This window comes from Oreochromis aureus, linkage group 8 (genome assembly GCF_013358895.1).
Source record: "Oreochromis aureus strain Israel breed Guangdong linkage group 8, ZZ_aureus, whole genome shotgun sequence".
NCBI classification, from domain to species: domain Eukaryota; kingdom Metazoa; phylum Chordata; class Actinopteri; order Cichliformes; family Cichlidae; genus Oreochromis; species Oreochromis aureus.
The window spans coordinates 15,494,549-15,515,627 of NC_052949.1; the positions used below are offsets into that span (position 1 = coordinate 15,494,549).

At 40.3% G+C, this 21,079-nt stretch overlaps 1 protein-coding gene across 1 annotated transcript; it reads left to right on the plus strand.

Moving 5' to 3' along the window:
* The first annotated feature begins 7,327 nt into the window (after nucleotides 1-7,327).
* Nucleotides 7,328-20,829, plus strand: cep55l (centrosomal protein 55 like). Its single transcript, XM_031751933.2, has 12 exons — nucleotides 7,328-7,434; nucleotides 7,977-8,196; nucleotides 8,313-8,420; nucleotides 9,280-9,429; nucleotides 13,068-13,121; nucleotides 13,275-13,419; nucleotides 13,809-13,954; nucleotides 14,271-14,464; nucleotides 14,752-14,875; nucleotides 15,220-15,291; nucleotides 18,476-18,601; nucleotides 18,746-20,829. Exons 2-12 carry the CDS (start codon nucleotides 8,008-8,010, stop codon nucleotides 18,956-18,958), a joined length of 1,521 nt encoding a protein of 506 aa, XP_031607793.2. The 5' UTR covers nucleotides 7,328-7,434; nucleotides 7,977-8,007; the 3' UTR covers nucleotides 18,959-20,829.
* The last annotated feature ends 250 nt before the right edge of the window (nucleotides 20,830-21,079 follow it).

A 21,079-nucleotide genomic window follows, 5' to 3' on the forward strand; every position in this document is an offset into this window, starting at 1 on the left:
CTAAACAACTACTCTTCTGAGAGGTTTCTCTGTGCTCTGTGCTTCTTTTGGGTGACCCTTCTCTTCTCTCGCCAACCCCTTCGTGGTTTTGCTGTGGTTCTGGAACCTTCTCCTGTAAAGGACAGAAAACGAAAACACCTCTCTCTGCTACGCCTCAATAATCTAATATGTTCATCAATTGTTCTCGTAATTATTCAAAATTGGTTCAAATTATCATATTCTGGGCTCTATCATTTATATATACTTAATCTCAATATTATTTATGTGTGTAAACGACACTTTTGGCAACCTTTAACGAGCCGCTTTCACCGTCTTCGCCCCCAGGTGTTTCCTGTTATTTTTCTTTTTACGCTTATCTCTGAAACATCATGAACACATCCTGTACCAAAAACCTCTTGCTATGCAAGTGCAAAAGTTTACAAGCAAAATGTGTCTTAACTCTTAACATTTTGCGATTTGTGTACATAGTTCATGGTTGAACTAAAATAACGTGATGTGCTGAAAATAATACCAAACCATTTGTAACTATATTTATTTTAGCAGCAGTTTAAAAAAAAAGTCAAATAAATTACAGTGTGGTCACTGTACAATTTAAAAGTAAAGTGCTGGAGACCCCGCTGCCAATATTTTACTGTAAAACCCACAAGTTTTATCTCAAAGTTTGTATTGTTCAGTAATGTTCTGATGGCTTTTGGTTTTCTGTTTGGATGTGGTTTCAGAGGTAGAGTGGGTTCTCCACCAATCGGAACGTCTGTGGTGCAATCCGTGGCTCTTCCACTTTGGATGCTAAAGTGTCCTTGGGCAAAATAGTGAACCCATAATGGCACCCATCGGAGTAACTGTGCGTGTGACATTTAAAAGGTGCTTAAAGGCATAGGATACAGCACTGTGTGAATGTAGCTTGTAGTTAAAAGCTCTTTGAGTGCACAGAATAGAAAGGTGCTATATACTGTGAGCACGAGTCCATTTACTATTCCCTTTTTGGAGCTTTTTGTTGAAATTTTGCCTGCCTTGTACTCCAATTCAGTCCTCAACTCCTCACATGTACTCACATAACAAATGTAGCTCCTAAAATTGCCTTTCATATTTTCTACAATGCTAAATATAAACAAAAATTAAATATGTTTGACAGTGGTCTGGCAGCACGAGGCAAAGAGCTCACAGCTGTCACTAAATGCTGCTAAATTCCTGATTGATGCACAAGAACTGCATGTCATTGTTTTTCATCATCTGAGCCCTGTCCAAGACAAACTCATGAGAAAAGCACAGAATCACAGGTTATGAAAAAAATACATCTTGATGCAGGACACCATCAGTCACAGTAATAAGCTGCTTTAAAGAAAAAAATAGACTTTCAGGACCTTTTCGCTTTGGTGCACAAGAATTCAGCTAAAAATCACTGTTATCTTCTTTCTTCTTGCAGTAAGCAGCCAGCATGTCAGGAGCCAAGAAATAACTATAAAGGTGGTGCATTGTCAGAGAACAGAGAAAAAAACACAGATTTCAAGCAATTAATAGACAAACAAAGTGATAGACATTAAAAATGCTCTGTCATGCAGACAGGAAATGTCAGTGATTTACTAGAATTCATCTGCTGTGGAATGCGTCGCAGTTTTCATTTTCAGCCTGGACAGGCAGGCTGCTGATCTGTACGTGGATTTCTCTGTAAAACGAACTTTATATTTTTCATAGTCTTTCACAGCTGAGCTGATGTCACAGTCAATAGTGTCAGTTAAGTTTTTATTTCCGGTACAACGGCTCAGTGTTTACCATCTCAATCTTTTCTTGCTCATTTACACCAAATCGGGGGATGAAGAATTTCACTTTGCAGAAGTACTGCAGGTTTGAATCCAAAGTTTATGCTAAATATTTTTATTATGCACATATGGTTTGGGGTTTTTCTTTTAATATTTCAGAACTAAAGGTGTCTGAAGATGGGGTTTTTTATTATGTAACTTTACAGAGCCACAAGACTTGGGGACATCCTACCCAGACTACTTAACTTGAATAATGCTCACAGCAAAAAATGTAAAATTTAAGCTCTTCCACCCTTTTGTGTTTTCAGTACAGGAGCAAAATATAGAATAGGAACACAGGAGATCATGCAAACTTCTCACTGTTTACTTCCTTCAGGCCAATTTCATTTGTTTCATCTGATCTGATCTAATCAGGATGATTTGGCTCATGCATTATGGCTCTCTGTGGGCACAAAATCTCTTCCACTGAAAGGCTGTGTGTAGAAGTGTACCTCGCTCAGGTCAGAAACCCAGCTCCAGGCGATAGGAGCAAGGCCGGTCAGTGATGCAGAGCAGCAGGAGTTCTGCTGCAAAATGGTAGAAGTGCGTGCACTCTGCTGATGATGCAGACATGGCTCACCAGGGGACTGATCCACGAGCCGAGTTCCTCCCTGGCTGTGATGAGGAAACTTGGGGACAGACAGTTCTGCTAATCAGTCAAGGAACAGATGTTGAAAATGAACCGACATGTTTAACTCCATCCGGAAAGTCCTTTTACAGATTCCCTAATGTGGAGACATGTTTCTTGCCATTCTGTTGTCTTACTGTTGTCTTTAATTAACTGGTTGAGTAAACCTGGAGGGAAGAGTTTTCTGGCTTTGGCATGGCAGATCTGGCTCCAGACCTTTGGAGCTCCATACTGATTGGTACTTTTGCAATTCTCCATCTCTCTGCTTATCTCCAAGGACCAGAACTATAGACACCTCGTTTTGACTGTATCTTGGGATGATGAATGCCATTACTGGTGGAACCATGAGAAGGCCTCATGCTTATCCCAATAAGCTGGGAGATAAAGAGGCCAACTAATTAAAAGATTTAGTTTATAATTGAAAAAAGACTTATTTAACCAATTTTCCTATTACAATAAATGGTAAGAAACCACTTGAAAACAAACACCATAATTACAGCTATGAATAGTTATCTACTAAAAGTTTCCATCATGCAGAACACAGGATACCCATCAATACTATCAATCAAATAAAGTAGAGAGAACAGAAACAACAGTCTAAAATGTTTCAATCAGGACCAATAGAGTACATCTGACAGCATGGCTCCAGACTGGGACCTACTGCGCTTCCTCAAAGGCTAAGGTAGGAAAAATAGCAGCAAGACCCCAGAGTAGAAAAAAATAGATTCAGACAAATCATAGAAAAGAGGAACAGCAATGGAGGGGTGGGTTACAATGCGGCTTGTACCTTAAAACAGCAACTGCAGGCGGACTAAGGACTAAAGACACCTAAATATCGTCCCCACCCATTAAGCTATATACAAACTGAAAGTGATTTGCAGAAATGTGGCAACTGGAAACCAGATAAAGTGAATGAACTTTAATTCAATTCAGTTTTTTTAATATAGTGCCAAATTACAACAACATATTGTACAGTAAAGACCCTACAATAATAGAGAGAAATCCCCAAAATTAAACAACCCCCTTTAAGCAAGCACTTGGTGACAGCTGAAAGGAAGAACTCCCAGTAGGGAGGATGGCTGCTCCTCCCTCAGTAGCACCAGGCTCAGGGAGGAGCAGCCATCTCCTGTGATCAGCTGAATGTGAGGGAGACAGGATAAAAGACACACTGTGGAAGAGAGCCAACCACGAGTAAAATACCCGCTGGCAACCAGATGTGGTTAGGATCTATGATAAATTTCTGACAAGCAACTGAAGGGATTACCAGTGGGAGTAAAGAATACCTTTAATTGACATATGAACCGGTAGCAAATACGTCAGAGTGTCACCTTTGCAACCAAAGCCCAAAATGTCAGAAATCAACCAGCTGTCAGCTTCAGAGCAATGCACGATGAGCGATTCACTTCCAGTGTGGACAGCTGTAGACAGCACTGACTGTGTGCTGAGGTGGATTTTGTGGCTTGCCTGAATTAACGCAATAATCCATTTCTGAAGACAATTTCTGTTCACTTGTATGAAGTCAAAGTTAACGTTGTGCAACTTTGGTTCAACTTGCATATGAAATCCATGCTGTGTTGAAAATAAACAGTAGACTTCTCAATTGCCCACCACTAGCTACACCTGACCACTGATAAGAAAGCTCTATTGATTTCAAGCTGTTTTCTTGTAAGGAATTTAAAACCAGCTGCCTCTTCACCATTTTTTCCAGATTAAAAACAAAATGTGTTTTTGGTTAGGATGCAAGGTCAAGTGTCCAACAAGGTCTTATCTTAGTAAAATGATTTGACTGTTTTTAGAGTGAAGCCTTAAGGAGGTGTACAGAATATTGGCTGTTGGCAGTACATCAAATAAAACCATTGCTGTGTATTTACTTGCATGAATACTCTGCGTATTTAAGTTTTCACCTTTGTCCGATCAAATCCATATTGAATTTTGAAGAATTTGCCCTTTACTTCAAATAAATTCAAAGAAAACCTTGAAGGGCTTTTTAGATTTATCTTGTTTGAAAAGATCGGACGCATTTCCACAATAGCCCACTGAAGAAACATTTTGAGCATAAAGAATAAAAAAGATTCGATTCAAGACTGGTTTTTGGTTGGAAGTGCATTACTTGCCCTACTAGCAGAGTTATTTATACGCTTAAAGACCCCTGTGGTTGTAGATAGCGTATGTGGGAGAAAAAAACAAGGCAAAAAGTAAAACTTTAGATCCCAGAACAGAAAGTGCAGAGAAAATGAGCCCAACTTCACTGTAGTGAAACATTTTCTGGAACAGAGGAACACATTTTTTCCTGGCTGACAATAAATTCCCAAATGCGAATTGGCAATCTGGGTGCGTTGCTTTGGAAAAGCAAAGTCCTTTTGGATGACTTAATAATTACATTCGCATGAATAAATCGATTTTTGCTCGCGATCGGTGTGCACATATCGGCTTGATGCAATATGTGTTAAAGAGTTACAGAGTTTAGAGATAGTGGAAATTTATTGGACACATTTTGCTGGATTCTCACAGAATCTTCTGATCTTACATGAAATGCAGCAAGAATCAGAAAGCATGTGTGCGAAACTGACTGCAAGAATTGGTGCTTGATATGAGTGACAAGGCTGATTATTTCATGTTTACCGACTCCTCATTACGTTTGTTTACTCTGATGAAGGCATGAGCTGAAATATTGAGTGCTGTTTTTCGCTGCTGTTTAAAACAAGGTTATTTAAAAAGAAAAAAATATACACAGTGGGTCATGTGCTCCTGCTGGATAAAATATAATACCAGCGACAAAAACATACTAAGGAGTGACTAATTAAAACAACTTCATAAAACACTGAAAATAGAACCAGTGAAAACATCAAGGTTATGTTGCTGTGTTTACAGGTTTCTGTTGTAGAAGCTAAGAAGTGACAACCCTCAAGACTGAACCCTGTTTCTATGTAGTATTATTATTCAAACACAGGCTCACTGTAGCTCATGCATAGTATTAACACTCTAAATTTAATCAAAATTAGCCTGAAGGTAAAAATAAAACATACACCAGCTTCAGTTCTCTTTCCCTGTCTTCACATCTGCTGCTTTTAAAAAAACACATTAAGCAATTGTATAAAGTGATTAATGTAGCCTCCATATGTGATACGTACAGTGGCATATTTTTTTCTGTACACAACCACAATGGGTTTGAAATGAGGCAATTAAAATGTGACCAGCTATAATTCAAGGGGTTTGAGTATTGGGTTATCTATTTGGAAAGTACAGACACTTTCCCCTGTTTTTTACAATCTCAAAAGATGGTTGAGTGAAAGGCAGTTTCGTGGTCAGGTGTCCGGGGCTTCTTTGCCATTTCCTAAATAAATTAAGGAAACAAAAAGTCTGGAGTTGACTTCCAAGTGCTGAATTTGCATTTAGTAGCTGCTCAGTGGCTCTCTCAGTATGTGGCCCCGCGTGACGTTGAAGGGCATCATTACAGTTAAAAAATAAAAATATAAAATTAACAGTAGCACCACAAAGATCTTGAAGAGCACAGAAAGACACCTGAAAATACATAATTGCGGAATTATTTATGTGGTAAGGAAAAGAAAAAGCCTTCACCATATCTAGCCAGTCTAATGCTCGCCAGGAGTTATGACTGTTCAAGTCTAAAATCAAGATGGCTTCAGGAGTGTAAAGCTGAGGGCAAAGATGCACAAAGATTAGAAAGCTTGCCCAGTTTGAGACCAAGAATAATTGCACACAAAATTTCTTTAAGCTGCTAAGCATGGTTGTGCAGTGGTGGTTAGCACTATCGCTTCACAGCAAGAGGGTCCAGGGTTTGAATCTACTAGTGCATGTTCTGCCTGTGCCTGTATGGATTCCCTCCAGGTACTCCTCCCCGAGTCAGAATACATGCATGTTAGGTTAAATGGTGATTTTAAGTTAGTTCTCTCTGTGTTATCCCTGCGATAGAAAAACCTGCCGAAGGTCAGTTTTCATCCCATGACAGCGGGTGTAGGCTGCAGCCCCCCTGGAACCCTGAATTGGATAACCTGAAAAAGATGGATGGATTCCCTCAAAATACGTCTTGTGAATGAAATTTATCACACATTAACTGATGGTTATTAGGCAAAATAATAATAATAAATTTAAAAATTACTCTCAGATTTAGCCATTCTTATATTTTTGCTTGTTTTACGTTATTGTATTTTTGCACAACTCTGTTGCTTGAGAAGCTCGCACACAAGAATTTCACTGGCATGTACTGTACCAGTGTACCTGCACATGTGAAGTGACAATAAAAGTGATTTGATTTGATTTGATTTATTGCAGATGACACACCACAACATTAGTTAAACCCAGTGGAAAGTGTTTTGAAATCCGAAATGCTAAAGCTGGCCTAAAGCTGAAATTCCTCATTGTTAATTAAATCTCATTTATTTTAAATCCATTGAAGTGCAGGTTTTAAAAAAAATTTATTCAGATAACTGTTCATATACAGTATCTGATCCGAATAGATTTCCAATGTCACTTCAGTATCAATCACTGACAAATCATAAGTCTCGGAGCGTTCTATAAAATCGCCTTTAAATATTTCGTGTATTGCAAAGGCAAGAGCCTGTTGTTTCTGACATGCAGGTTCAACTAGCCAAACTAGCTCTAATCTGTCTGTTCGTTTCATAAAGCGCAACAGACAGCCCGGGCTAACAAAACGAGGAGCCGTTGGCCAAAAAGCTAAATAAATAAATAATTACTCTACTTCCTAATTAGTTAGACTTCTGAGGGTTCTCGTATGTAAATGCACGACATTAAATAAATAGCGTTTCAAATTACCTTTACAGAGATTTTTTTGCCCCCCGTTGAACCGCCCAACATTTCACTATTCGGGATACCCAAGGATACATAAGCATGCGCACCTCGGTGCACGTCACGGGCGTGACGTCAACGCGCGCCAATTCAAACTTCAGGAAACGAAAGTGTCGTTTAAAAACGGTCTCACAACAAAACAGACAATATTTAGTGGATAACTTCCGTCTCCGTGTTCTCTTTGTAAGTATTAAATATTTAAATATTTTGTTTGGTTGTGTGTGTATGCCTATAACGTTTGTTTTCAACACTACATGTACGACAGAAAAAATAATATTGCGTTAATTTGTGTTTGCTAGCTACGATTGACATGCGCACGAGAATTGGTAGTGTAATCAGCTGTCATGTTTTTTATTTTATTCTTCTCATGTTTAATTAACATGAAAGGATTTTCTTTTATTGGCACTATGCAATGTAAATGTGAGGAATTAAACTTATTCCAATATTGGACTAAATGAAATAGAAAAAGATGTAGGAAATGTCGATGTTCATTGAAAGCACGACGGGTGTGTCGATTTTGACTCAACTCGCCTTTTGTAAAAATTTATTATTAATAGTCAGTTCCACTTCTGTCTCTGTTTTTCATTTCGCTGTGTTCATAGCTGAGGGTGTGTTGTGAGCTGCTCTTCACTTGGAGTGCTTGCACGAAATTCTTTGATTCAAATTAAACTGCATACCTTCTGGTGGATCCAACACCAGCACAGTCACTTTACTTTTCTTCCCAGAGCACTGCACTTAGTAACAACAGAAGCAGCCATGACATCTAAAAGTGCCAAAGAAACCATAGTTGCCAAGTTGGGTTTCAAATCCAGCAGCCCTGGCTCCAAGGCTGAGGCAGAGCTGGAAAAAGTCAAGAAAGAAAATGCTCACCTGAAAAAAAAGATTGATGACCTGGCCAAACGGCACATCAAACCGCCCGATGCGGACAAAAGCAAGCTGCTGGAGGTAAAAGGAGGTCTTGGCTTTCTCAGTAACATTAAGCACCTGTAGCACTTCCTTGTTTTTTTTTGGTTTTTTTTTTGTTATATGTGTGTGTGTGTGTCTAATATTGGTTGTTTCAGAGGATTCTTTCCCTCGAGACCTTGAGAGAGAGGAACAACCAGCAGTTGCTGGTGAAAGAGCAGGAGCTGGAAACTCTGAGACAGCAGCTGTCAGCTAAAGGAGGAGAGGTACACACAACACCTCTCTACAGAAATACACTGTTAAAAATCACATATACAGTCGACTCTTATAGCTCTATCCATCAAGAAGTCCTCTGTGAACGTGGTCAGATAGTTGGACACTTTTCAGCTCAGAATGACAAGATAGACTTGCAGCTGTATCTTTGAGAGTACTCGACTTTTCAAGATATGTTGCATTCGTGGCATTGTATTGGTGGCATATGTATTGCTAGCAGCAGACAACTGTCAGAAAGAGAGAGGGAAAAAAATGTACTAGAATTCCAGTAAGCTGCCACAAAAACAGTTGGGGGGAAATGGCTTCTATCTCATCTTGACAGCAGCTCAGCAAAGTGAAGTTTTGACGACTAACAGAAACGGCATACTAACACATGGTGTTATGAGCTGTTCACTTGACTCATAAGCTATCTGTCTGCAGTGGGTCTTTTTGCGTGGATTAACATTCAAAACAAGTTACTGCTATGCTGTAGACTTTGCTTTTGTCTATTTTTGAAGTTCTGTTGGTGTTTAATTTGGGCTAGCTGGAATAACTAAACATGGAAATGACACACTCTGACAAATAGAATATCAATATTTCATGTAACCCAGATATTAATCACATTTGCCTTGTGGTTGTTAACCTTCATCAAGAAATGCACTTTAAAAAAAAGAAAGAAAGAAAGAAATTGGAGCTGCTGTGTGGACCAGCACACTGTCAGCCAGCTGTGCTATGTCAGTTGTGTGAAGGGGATAACTGCCTGGAAAACACAAACCATCCCTGCTTAAAGAGAATTGTGTTGTTTTGGCTACAGGTTGTTTTGGAGGCTAGTCAAGTTGTTGTTTGCTTTGTGTTGTTTTGTGTGCATTTCAGGTGGTGGCGTCGCTGCAAGCTCAGCTGGAGCAGCGGAGGAAAGAAGCAGAGCAGAGAGACGCGTTGTTCCAGAGTTTGTCACAGGAGACGGAGAATCTGAAAAACAAGCTGGCCACTGTTTCTGCCCGATGTCAGACTCTAGAAACCCAGGTGGCGTTAGGTTGATATTATAACCTCTTTTTTTATTAGCCAGGGTCAGTGTCTCCTTTTACAAACGACCAGTTGCCTTATTAATCTGTACTCTACTCTACTTGTTTTTGAAATCTACTACCATAGTGGTATTCGTTTTATTACACTGATAAGCGCATACCACTATCCCCTAAGGTAAGTCTTTCCAAAGCTCAGAGAAGCTGCAAAAAAACCCAAAAAACAACAACAACCCAGGAGCAACATCTCAGACTCTACAGCCCTCAGTTAACTTGTTAAATCTTCAAGTTCATGATGATACTTTAGTCTTTTTCTAATTGTATGACTTGCTTGGAAAGGTTGCCAGCAAAAAAACATCTCTCTAAAAATAACACAGCACTACGATTTAGTTTTGCAAAGTTAGATGTGAGCAAATAACAAGACTTTGGAAGGACAAGACCAAATGCACAGCGCCACATTTGGTGAAAACCAAACGCACCATATCAGCACAAACTCCTCGTATCAGCTGTCGAGCATGGTGATGGAGGGGTGATGATTTGGGCTTGTTTTGTAGTCACAGGGTCTGGGCGCTTTGCAGTCGTCGAGTTGACCATCTGTCTGACAGTTAAAGCTTGGCCTAAATTGGCTCATACAGAAGAACAATAGTCCCAAATCTGCAACAGAATAGCTGAAAAAGAAAAGAATCAGTGTATTGAAATCACATAAAGTCCAGACACAATGATGTAAGAGACTGATAAAGTCATGCAGAAAGCAATTACTTCTATCTTTTGCTGCTAAATTTGGTTTTACAAGCTACTCAACGCAAGTTCTATTCAGTTTTTCCCACACAGTGTTTCTACATTTTGGCTTCTTTTTTGTTAAATAAATACACAGTGTAATATATCACATCTTGTTTTTTATCTGAGGCTTTTTAAAAATGTAGAACTTGACAAGAACCTGACTTTTTTTTAATTGTCTTAATTTGTAAAACCCAACATGCACTGTCTTTATACCATGACTGCATGCATTTATGAGTACGCCTGGGCTAGCACAAATCATTTTATTTGAGTGTGAAGAAAAAGAGAAAAACTTTAGGAAAAAGTTGCACCCTCTTTTTGTCAGAAATTGCCAAGGAACAGAGTTGCTTGAGTAGTTATATCCCTTCCTCTGACAGCAAATTTTCCCCCTGGTCTCGGATTAAATCCTGCAACAGCTTTCTGTCCTCTGCCTCCCATTCTAATATCCTCCTCTGATTTATTTTTTCCCTTCTTCTGTATCTATAGTGCTGATGCAGTAGAGCTGTTTCTTTTGTTTTGTAACAATCTGGTCAAATTAAATTCAGTTTTAGCTGTTGCTTGACTTGTGTTACAAAACTGGAGGCTGACTAAAAGTAAAATATAAGTGTAATATTTGCTCGTGGTAAAGGCATTTGTTTTGATCAGAGGTTGATGCACCTTAGACTTTCATTTTTTTCCCTCACATTTCACCAGAAGCTTTTTCTCTTCTTTTATTTATTTATTTATTTATTTTTCTTCAATAACTACTTCATGAGATGAGGTTTGTTTGAAAATCCAAGTGCAGCTGTTTATTTGTCCATTAGGTGGCACTGTGTGACCTCCAATTATATTCTTCATCATCTAACATTAGCTGCAGCAGATTTACTAATTTGTTCTAATGAAAGTCTCAAATTACACATTGCTTATAATGAAAATATTTTTCCCTTTGTCTTCTTTGCCAGCTATTAGCACCCCTGGCAGTATCACAGCCTTCACAATAGTGTCATGAAGGACAAAATAGCATCTTTGTTCAAATAACACTTTGACTAAAGCATCAAATGATTCATATTCAGCAGTGTGAGAGCCTTCAGTGAATCTGCAGGTGCCACTTCCTTTGTCACTGTAGGCTCTTAAAGGTAGCCCTTTGATGCTTTGAGTGCAGCAGGTCCTGCTGCCCATCAGGATTCCTCTTGGCTTCTGAAGAGGCTTTGGTGGCAAAAATCACAAGTAGGGACTTGAGGAAGACTCAGTCATGTCATACCTCCCTTTGTGGACAAAAGTACCTTTCTGGAGGTGGGGCTGATGAAGCCCTGCTCATAGTACTACAAACGTAAAAATCAATTCAGCCTGTGTTTTAAATGGAGTTCACCCGCAGTATATTTTATCAAAGTCCTGCTGTTTTAATCATAATCGGTTACACACAGACACACAGAAAACATTATTCAGTGATGTACAAAACAGCACTATCACAAATTTTTTTTTTTTTTTATCTCCTTGCTTTCCATTGTGCTTCAAATATTACTCAAAATCAAAAGTAGTTTTCTTTTTCTTTTTTACAAGAAACCCAGAGATTTCTTATTTCCTTCTTCTTTTTTTCCTTTTTTGTTACTCATGAAGGTCACCAGAAGGGTGTTAATGCTGGTTGAATGTAAATGGTCTTAGATTGTTTTTATACTGTTTCAAGTCTAACTTGAGTCCAAGGCTGGAAAGCATTACAGTGCAATACTTGAATTACTTGATATGTGAGAGGAGTAGTTGGTACTTGTTGCCTTTGTAGTCTTTTCATGCAGAGCTCTATGGATTTTTTTTTTTTATTTTAAATTCTTATGTCTTAATATCTTCAAGGTTATGTTTTGTTTTTTACAGCAATACTCTTCGCTTCGTTTAGCAGGTTTTACATTACTAGATATAATCTGACCACGCCACCTATTTCTCTTCTTCTTGAATTTGGAAAAGCTGTTAGTGGGCATAGTTTATGGGCTGCACATTCAAATCCATCACGTTGCTCACAGAGCTTTAGCACAGAGATGATCATTTAGATGCATACTCCAACAGCGCTGTGAAGGTTTTATAGGAGCTGCTGGGATCGGCCATGTAGGCATCAGAGTTAGGGTGACAGAATTAGGAGATGACTGTGTCTCTAGCGATGAATAGAATTTGCACCAGATTTGATATCCTCGTCTCTCACATGGATCTATTAAAACCAGTGCTTGTGCTGATAATTTGCGATAGTGTTTTTCTTTTCATTCTCATTTAGAAGATGGAAAAACCTGAACCCGCTACACCTTTGTTGTCTCAACCTTGTATAACCTGAAGTTTTTAGTGTGTGAGTATTTGCCCTTGAAGCTGGATAAACAGAATAACACAAATGCAGCACATACAACTCAGCTGACCTGCAGTACTATAAAACCAGAGGATGCTGTGAGAGTGCATCCTTCTGTTTTTCCTTCCTTTGCACGCTGCAACTCTCCACCAAGTTTCTTTGTCTTCGTTTCTGTGCAATCTCCTGGCAAATGGACAGACAAACAAGCTGCAATCATCACGTGATTTGGTTCTTGTATTGCTGGGGGAATGACAGGGTCTCTTTATTTTCCGGGAGCTTTGGCTCCCTTGAATTGAGCCACTTTTTTAAAATTCACCTTTAAGACTCTGCTATGTCCAGAACAATTATAGTAAAAGGAAGGCACAGGTGCAGACAGCAGCTCCACAGCTCGGATGCATATTGCATAGACCTTTTATTATTAGGATTTGCTAATACAAATGAAACCCAATCTTTTCTTAATGAAAGTATTAACATTTTTATGATGGCTAGATCAGATGTAAGTGTTGATGCTAATGCCGCATAAATCCAACTCGAGTGAACCTAAAGACGTTTTCTCTCTCCAGAATGGACAGGCACCTGCTGCAGACCTCGTAATGATACAAGATCAACTGAAAGATGTGAGTCCAGCAAGATGATGTTCACCTATTTGTAACGAATCATCTGTATCCTGCTACCGAATGATGTGCTCATGAATTTGAGCAGCTGAAAAGTTCACATGTAGTGTATAGGATTCAGTTTGTCATTGTAGGCTGTGTCTCTCTCCCTACCAGGCTCTGGAGAAGAACCAGCAGTGGCTTGTGTACGACCAGCAGAGAGAGGCCTATGTGCAGTCTGTCCTGGCCCGTATTTTAGAGCTGGAACAGCAGCTGGCTCAGGCAAAGCAGCAACAAACCAAACAAGAGGCCAGTCCAGAGGGTAGGAAGTGTGGGGGGAACTGAATTGGCTTCGCTCACTATTCCCTTATTATTCACAACAATCATACAGTAAATGGAAAATTTTCTTTTGGCCTAACAAGCAGCTTTTTTTGAGACACACATGGCGTGGAAAGTGAAGGGGGCAAGCCAGGAAAATGAATGTAATTTGGAGATTTTTGTTTTTTAAGTTAAATAAAATGCAACAGCAACAGGCTTTGAATTAGAAAAGGATTTAATGGGTGATGATGTCGGAAAAAAAATGTGTTCAAATCCAGTAGCGGTCAGGATTGAGCCTTCCATACAGCTTTCACAAAGATAATTCTAACATTTTCACTGCAAATAATGTTTTTATTAGCTTCTTCATTTGCTGACTAACACTACTTGTCTCAGCTCCTGCCAACTTGGCAGATCCAGAAAAGGAATCTCAGCTGAAAAGCCAATATGACCACTTGGTGTCTGGGATGCAGAAAGACCTGGAGAGCCAAAAAGAGCAGGTTACCAGGGCCAGACAGGAGCTCGGTGTCCATCGGGAGCAGGTAAATGCCAAGCAGATTTCATGTAATCACAATTTACTCATTTTGATTAACAACTTTGCCAGATTGCTCCCCTTTCTTTATATATTCTCCGTGTTGTGGCTTGTGCTGCTCATGCTGATAATTCTTGCAGTCTCTATCAAACAATGTGCAAATTCACTGAAATTCACATCGATTTAAAAGAAAGCAACTGGGCTAGTTTCACTGAGCATTTCTTGAATTCAGATGTCTTTGTAACTGAGCTATAGCATTCCTTTAAAGAACGAAGTAGGCGAAATGTATAAAATATCCTACAATTTGCCTTGTCTGCACCTGGTAGGCCTTGAAAGCTCAGGCTGAGCTGTACTCTCAGCGGGAGCAGGTCACCAGGGTTCAGGAGGAGATGTTGGCACTGCAGAGGAAGTACGACGACAAGTGCTGCGAGCTGTCATCCTTTCTGAGGAAGTACGAAGACAAGTGCAAAGAGCTGGAGGAGGCCAAGATGGATCTGCAGGCAGAGCGACTTAGCAACAGGTAAAGAAAGTCCTAGCACCTAACTAAGGTGGATGTGGCCAAACTCCAGGTTAAATGGGACACTTCCTTTGAATATACAGTTAGCTGATTTATTTATGGATTCCAACTGGCTTTGCAACTTATGCAAAAGAAGTTTACAAGCCCAGGTTCTTGAATACAGAGGGGTGACACTAAAGAGCCCTTAAGAATCCACACATAGTGACTGTTAATGGCTTTAACTGATGTCTAAGTACTACAAATGTGAATATTGCTGATACCTTTATGGAATAAATAAACCATTTATCCAGACATGCAGTCTGTGAGGAGAGAAAGGAGTCGTCTGAGCGTGCAGACAGAATGAGGGTGGAACTGGAGAATATGGATATCAGATTGGAGGAGGAGAAGAAGAGATCTGCTGAGCTTCTATTGCAGGTGAGACTCCCATTCGGGGTCTTGTCTCCTTTAGTCACTATTCAGTAATATATATATATATATATTTATTTATTTATTTATTTATCAAAGTCTTTCTTTCAAAACATTTGTAATGCTAAAAAAGTCTGCATTCATAGGGTTGCATATAAAATGGAAAGACCTCATCCATTAGCAATTATATTTAATAAGTAAAGTGCAAGAGCACAATAGATGTACCAGCATATTTAAATAAAATACAGCTCCAGGGTTATCTGAAAAGAAAAGAACTGACTGATAGCATGTGTGTTACTCTTTAATGGTGCTATACAAGTGTGTTTGCCTTGCCTTGATCATGTGCTTCACAGGTAAATATGCTGCAGAAGTCCCTCCTGAGCCAGAAGGAAGAGCAGAGAAGAATCGCAGCACTGGAGCAACAGGTAACACTCTGCGTTTACATTTTACCCAAATTGTTCCTCTTGATAGGAATCTTTGTTTGTAATTGAGTGTTGGATTTGTCTGTGAAGGTTCTCAGTCATCCAAGTCATCGTAGACTAAGGAGTTTGCAAAGAAAAGCGTCTGGACTTCTTGAGTTGCTTGAAGGCGTTTCACCTCTCATCCGAGAAGCTTCTTCAGTTCTAAGGATCAGTGGTGGAGAGTCCCAGATTTAAACCTAGTGGGAGTTTCCCCCCCAAAGGGGGACAAAGGACCCCCTGATGATCCTCTACCTAATCACATGAGCCAAGGTGTGAAAGCGGGTGTGGGTCCTAATCAGCCAGAGTTTCGGGTGAGCTCATTGTGAAACCTGGCCCCACCCTATCATGTGATTTCCTGAGGTCAGATGGCCCAGGATGTGAGTGGGCGTTAAGGCGTCTGGGAAGGGATCTCAAAACTGGATTATAGATGGCAGACAGTTGGTGTCGTAAACCACCGTCTCTGTTCAAAGATGGTCGCTCACAGTGGACGTAAATGGCTTCTTTCACTCCTCTTTCAAACCATCTGTCCTCTCTGTCCAAAATGTGAACGTTGGCATCCTCGAATGAGTGACCTTTATCCTTTAGATGCAGATGAACTGCTGAGTCTTGTCCCGTGGAGGTGGCTCTTCTGTGTTGTGCCATGCGCTTGTGAAGTGGCTGTTTGGTCTCTCCAATGTAGAGGTCTGGGCATTCCTCGCTGCACTGTACCGCATACACCACATTGTTCAGTTTGTGTTTAGGAGTTTTGTCTTTAGGGTGAACCAGTTTCTGTCTGAGTGTGTTGCTGGGTCTGAAGTATACTGGGATGTCGTGTTTGGAGAAAACTCTCCTGAGTTTCTCTGATACACCGGCTACATAGGGGATGACAATGTTGTTGCGTCTGTCCTTCTTATCCTCCCTCGCTGGTGTCTGATCTTCTTTTCTGTGCATCTTTGCTGACTTTATAAATGCCCAATTAGGATAGCCACATGTTTTAAGTGCTTCCTTTACATGTGTGTGTTCCTTCTTTTTCCCTTCAGGCTTAGAGGGAACATGTTCTGCCCGGTGGTGTAGGGTCCTGATTACTCCAAGTTTATGTTCCAGAGGGTGATGGGAGTCAAAGAGGAGGTACTGGTCCGTGTGTGTGGGCTTCCGGTAAACTTCAATGTTGAGGTTGCCATTCTCTTCAATGTGCACGGCGCAGTCCAGGAAAGGCAAGCAGTTATCCTTTGTGTCTTCCCTGGTGAACTTGATGTTTTTATCCACGGCGTTAATGTGCGCAGTGAAGGATTCCACTTCTTGTCTTTTGATTTTGACCCAGGTGTCGTCTACATATCTGTACCAGTGGCTGGGTACTCTCCCTTTAAAAGAGCCAAGAGCCTTTCTTTCCACTTCCTCCATGTAAAGGTTGGCTACAATAGGTGACACAGGGGAGCCCATGGCGCAGCCATGTTTTTGTCTGTAGAAATCTTCGTTGTATTTGAGATATGTAGTGGTGAGGCAGAGGTCTAACAGTGTGCAAATCTGATCGGGTGTGAAGTTGGTCCTGTCTTCCAAGGAGCTGTCTTCTTGTAGTCGTTTTCTGACAGTCTCCACTGCCTCCGTGGTGGGTATGCAAGTGAAGAGTGAGACTACATCAAAGGACACCATGGTTTCATCTGGATCCAGGGTAAGTTTCTGGACCTTGTCTGTGAAGTCGGTGGAGTTCTTGGTGTGATGTGGGGTGTTCCCCACAAGAGGTGCTAGGACGGTTGCAAGGTGTTTCGCGATGTTGTAAGTGGCTGAGTTTATGCTACTGACAATGGGTCTGAGTGGGACACCTTCCTTGTGGATCTTAGGAAGTCCATAAATGCAGAGTATGGCATCCCCTGGGTAAAGGCGGTGATATGTGAGGCGGTCAATGACTTTGTCCCTTTCAAGGTCTTGAAGGCAAGCTATAACTTTCTTTTTGTAGCTGCTTGTGGGGTCTCGCTTTAAGGCTTCATAGGTATTGTTGTCACTGAGGAGAGTAGTGATCTTTGTGTGGTAATCCGTTGTGTTTAGGACCACGGTGCACCTTCCCTTATCTGCTGGTAATATAGTGATGTTGTGGTCTTTACTCAGGGAAGCGACGACCTTCTTTTCTTGTAATGTGAGGTTAGACGGAGGGACTTTGGCACTGGAGAGGGTGGCTGAGACTTTCATCCTGATCTGTTCTGCTTCTGTCTGGGATAATTTGTTAATCCGTATGGCAGTTTCTGTGGCTGTGATGAGGTCCACTATGGGCAACTGTTGGGGAGAAATGGCAAAATTGAGTCCTTTGGCTAAAACCCTCTTTTCCGGTTCAGTGAGATTCCGGTCTGAAAAGTTCTTCACCCATTTTTCCTGACTGTCCTCAGGTGTGTGTTCTTCGCTGAGTTGTGTAGATTCAGGCTGAGGGGGGAGGGTTTTCGAAAGTAAGGTGTGGAATTTCCTGCGTTGTCTTTCTTTTCCTTTGGAGTGTTGTGCCCGCTGAGCGTTGTCCACAAACTTGTAAACCTCTTCTAGAATAGGAGAGGGTAGAAGGGTTTCCAGTTCCTGCAGTGTCTGGCTAATCTTGCTCTGGAGGGCATCTATAGTGAAATGGACCTGTCTTATCCTTTCACTTAAAAGCTGATTTTGTGCTCTCTGTAGAATCAAGTCCGCTCTGTGTCCCCTGACAGTGGATCCAAGGCGCAGGCTCTTGGGAACAACTCTGCTTTGTCTGCATCTCAGGTTGAAACGGAGATGGTTCCTATAATCCGCTAGTTTTCTTGATTCCTTTTCATACTCCCGCACCAGTTGAAGGGTGTTCCTCCCCCAGTGGTGGGACTCTCCACCACTGATCCTTAGAACTGAAGAAGCTTCTCGGATGAGAGGTGAAACGTCTTCAAGCAACTCAAGAAGTCCAGACGAGTGTTGGATTTATTAAAACAAATATATAATCACTAGGAACTGTGAGAAGTCAAAAAAACTGAGAGATCAGTAATTACTGATTGCACAATCTTAATGTTCACCACCCACTTATGAGTGGAAAATCTGTCAGCACGGCCCTTCTGGGTAGTATGTGATGTAGAGTTGTAACAGTTTTGAGCAGTGTTTTTTAAGTGTTGCAATCCAAACTGTTCCCACTTGTGCTCTCTACTTCCCGTTTATTTCTGCCCCTCCTAAGATCCAACTCTCTGCCAAGGACTTTGAGAATGAAAAAATTGATCGTCAGAGCATGCAGCACCAGTTACATAAGGTGCTGAAGGAGCTTCGCAAGGCCCGTGATCAGATTGCAAACCTGGAATCTGCTGTAAGTGTTAGACTTTAATAATGGAGAAGAAATGTGATGGCTCTTGTTGAACACTGGCGTCCAAGACTTCAGTCCCATTTTTGTATCCAATTAAAGCACCAGGGCTTCTGCTAAATGAATGTATTGTCATGTTTTGTGTTTCAGAAGCAGCCAAATGCTCGCTTTTCAGAGCCCAGCTCGTATAATAGCCTCGAGTTTGAGCGTCTCACTATTGAAAACCCTCTTGGCCCTACATCCCCATCTAAAGTCACCAACCTCCTGGATGAGAGTTTCCTGGAGTGCCCAAAGTGTCGGGCGCCTTATCCCACCAGTCGTCACAGAGAGCTGCTGACTCACATCGATTACTGCTTTGCGTAAGCTAACACATCAGTCTAGATGAGTGATTCTCAGTGTGCATGTCCGGACCTCCACTTAGTCAAAGGGGTAAAAACAAACACAAGAATCACTCTACAAGATTTCTGATTCATTCAGGAAATTTGTGTTTTTGAATCTAGGTATAATAAAACGATGAACAGGCAGTTTTAGACACTGACTCTACAAACATAGCACTGATAACAGAGTATAAGATATTTCTTAAAGTCACTGGAGACCACTTGCATTCGATCCTCTTCTTTTATCGCAAAGTTAGAAATACCACCTTAATGATCATTTAACATAAATGTATAAAATATTCATTTATGTAAGAAATCATGGGACATATTGTGCATTATTTTCCAAGAATGATGGTCTGTGGTGTCCATTGAAAAATGATTTTAAAAAATTTTTTTAAAACAGTGTTTTGGCTTTTTTACTCTGTTGTTGTTTTTTTTTTTTGTTTTTTTTTGTTTTTTTTTTGTTTTGTTTTTTTTGTTTTTCTTCCCCCATTCAATATCCAAACAGGTGCGATACTTGAATGCTTGTGTAGATACGTTTTTTGTTTTGTTTTTTAAATAGAAGGGATTTGAAGGATATTCTTAACATGCAAATCACTCAAACATGTACTCCAGCTCTTCTTGCAAGTAGAAAATCACCAAATATCTCCTCATTTACAGTTAAAAAAAAAAAAAAAAATCTTTAATACTCCATCCATATAGTTACATCTGGGGCCTTTCTGTTTAGATTTTGCTGTTTGTTAAACTCTTGGTAAATTCAGTTTTGTTTTGGTGTGTGTGTGTGTGTGTGTGTGTGTGTGTGTGTGTGTGTGTGTGTGTGTGTGTGTGTGTGTGTGTGTGTGTGTGTGTGTGTGTGTGTGTGTGTGTGTGTGTGTGTGTGTGTGTGTGTGTGTGTGTGTGTGTATCTCACAGTATTTATTCTTGTGTTTTTGTTTTTAATTGGTGAACTACTGTCTCTTTTCAGTGATTTTAGTTTTATTTTGCTTCAGTATGTATCACCAGACAATGTTTTGCATTTGTATTGGCCTTCTTTGTATCGAGGGAATATTGTTAATGTTATTTTGCATAAAAGTTTACAAGCCTGTCTAATATACTCCACTGATGAAACGGCTAAACACACACTTTCTAAACTCCTCTTTTTATTCCTTCCATCTTCAGCGGCAGCAGTAGTCGTGTTTCTTTTTGGCTGGCTTTATGTGAAAGTGTTATGACCACCTAATTAGCCATGTGTTTTCGGTTATGTCAGTGATGTTTGTGTGATTGCTAAAGCGTTTCTCTGTTTAACATGTAAACAGCTGTGTAAAGTATCCCAAACCATGACCAAGTTTTTCTCCCAAAGCTGATCGCATACTTTTATTTGCCTGAACTGAACCAGACTTAAAATGTACAGCAGTTGGGAGCTTATCTAGTCACATGTGGGTGGTTGTCCCTGTATTCTTTCCTGTTCAAGTGAAGCTCACTTCAATCTCCACCTTGACTTTTCAAGCCTGCGGCCATTTAAAGCTGGAATGAGATTGCATGAGTTAATTCCTTGTGCTAAACTATTTAAGGCAGGGATTACTAAAGGTCCTCCCGGTAGTGGGGGAAAGTGGTTAAGGTGTCTACTCTCGCAGCCTTGGCAGTGTGACCAGTTGACATGAGACAAACACTGCTGTGCATCTTATATGTGGTTGTTTTGATTTGGGCTAGCTCTCATAGAAGATCATAGGATCCAACTTTTATCAACAAGTTTACCTGTGTTTTTTTGTTTTAAACCTGATTTATTTTAATCATGTACACCAAAGTAGTTTTGCCATGATCTGTACTGTACTGTACAAAAATGTGCAATAAAGATGTAAATCTCCTCCCACCACATCACCCCTGTTTAGTTTTTCTTTCTTTTTTTTAGTTGTTGATATTTTGGAGTGGTTCATATCAATCTATACTACAAGATCAGTTGTGTTTTCCAGACAAACTTTAACCTATGCAAATGTCAGCTAGCATGTTGCTATTTTGCATGTACAGTGTTCACAAAGCTTATCAGCTAAAGCAGGGCTTCTTGTGGTATGTTTATGGCAACCTCACTAGCAGAAGCATAAAGAAGTTCACACCCCATCCTTACTAATTT

What these genes read in the sequence shown, in the direction of transcription:
- cep55l (XM_031751933.2), top strand. Translation starts at nt 8,008, where the DNA reads ATGACATCTAAAAGTGCCAAAGAAACCATAGTTGCCAAGTTGGGTTTC. An exon ending in TGTCAGCTAAAGGAGGAGAG is followed by an intron (nt 8,421 to 9,279) that starts GTACACACAACA and finishes TGTGCATTTCAG; the next exon opens with GTGGTGGCGTCGCTGCAAGC. An exon ending in TTGCAAACCTGGAATCTGCT is followed by an intron (nt 18,602 to 18,745) that starts GTAAGTGTTAGA and finishes TTTGTGTTTCAG; the next exon opens with AAGCAGCCAAATGCTCGCTT.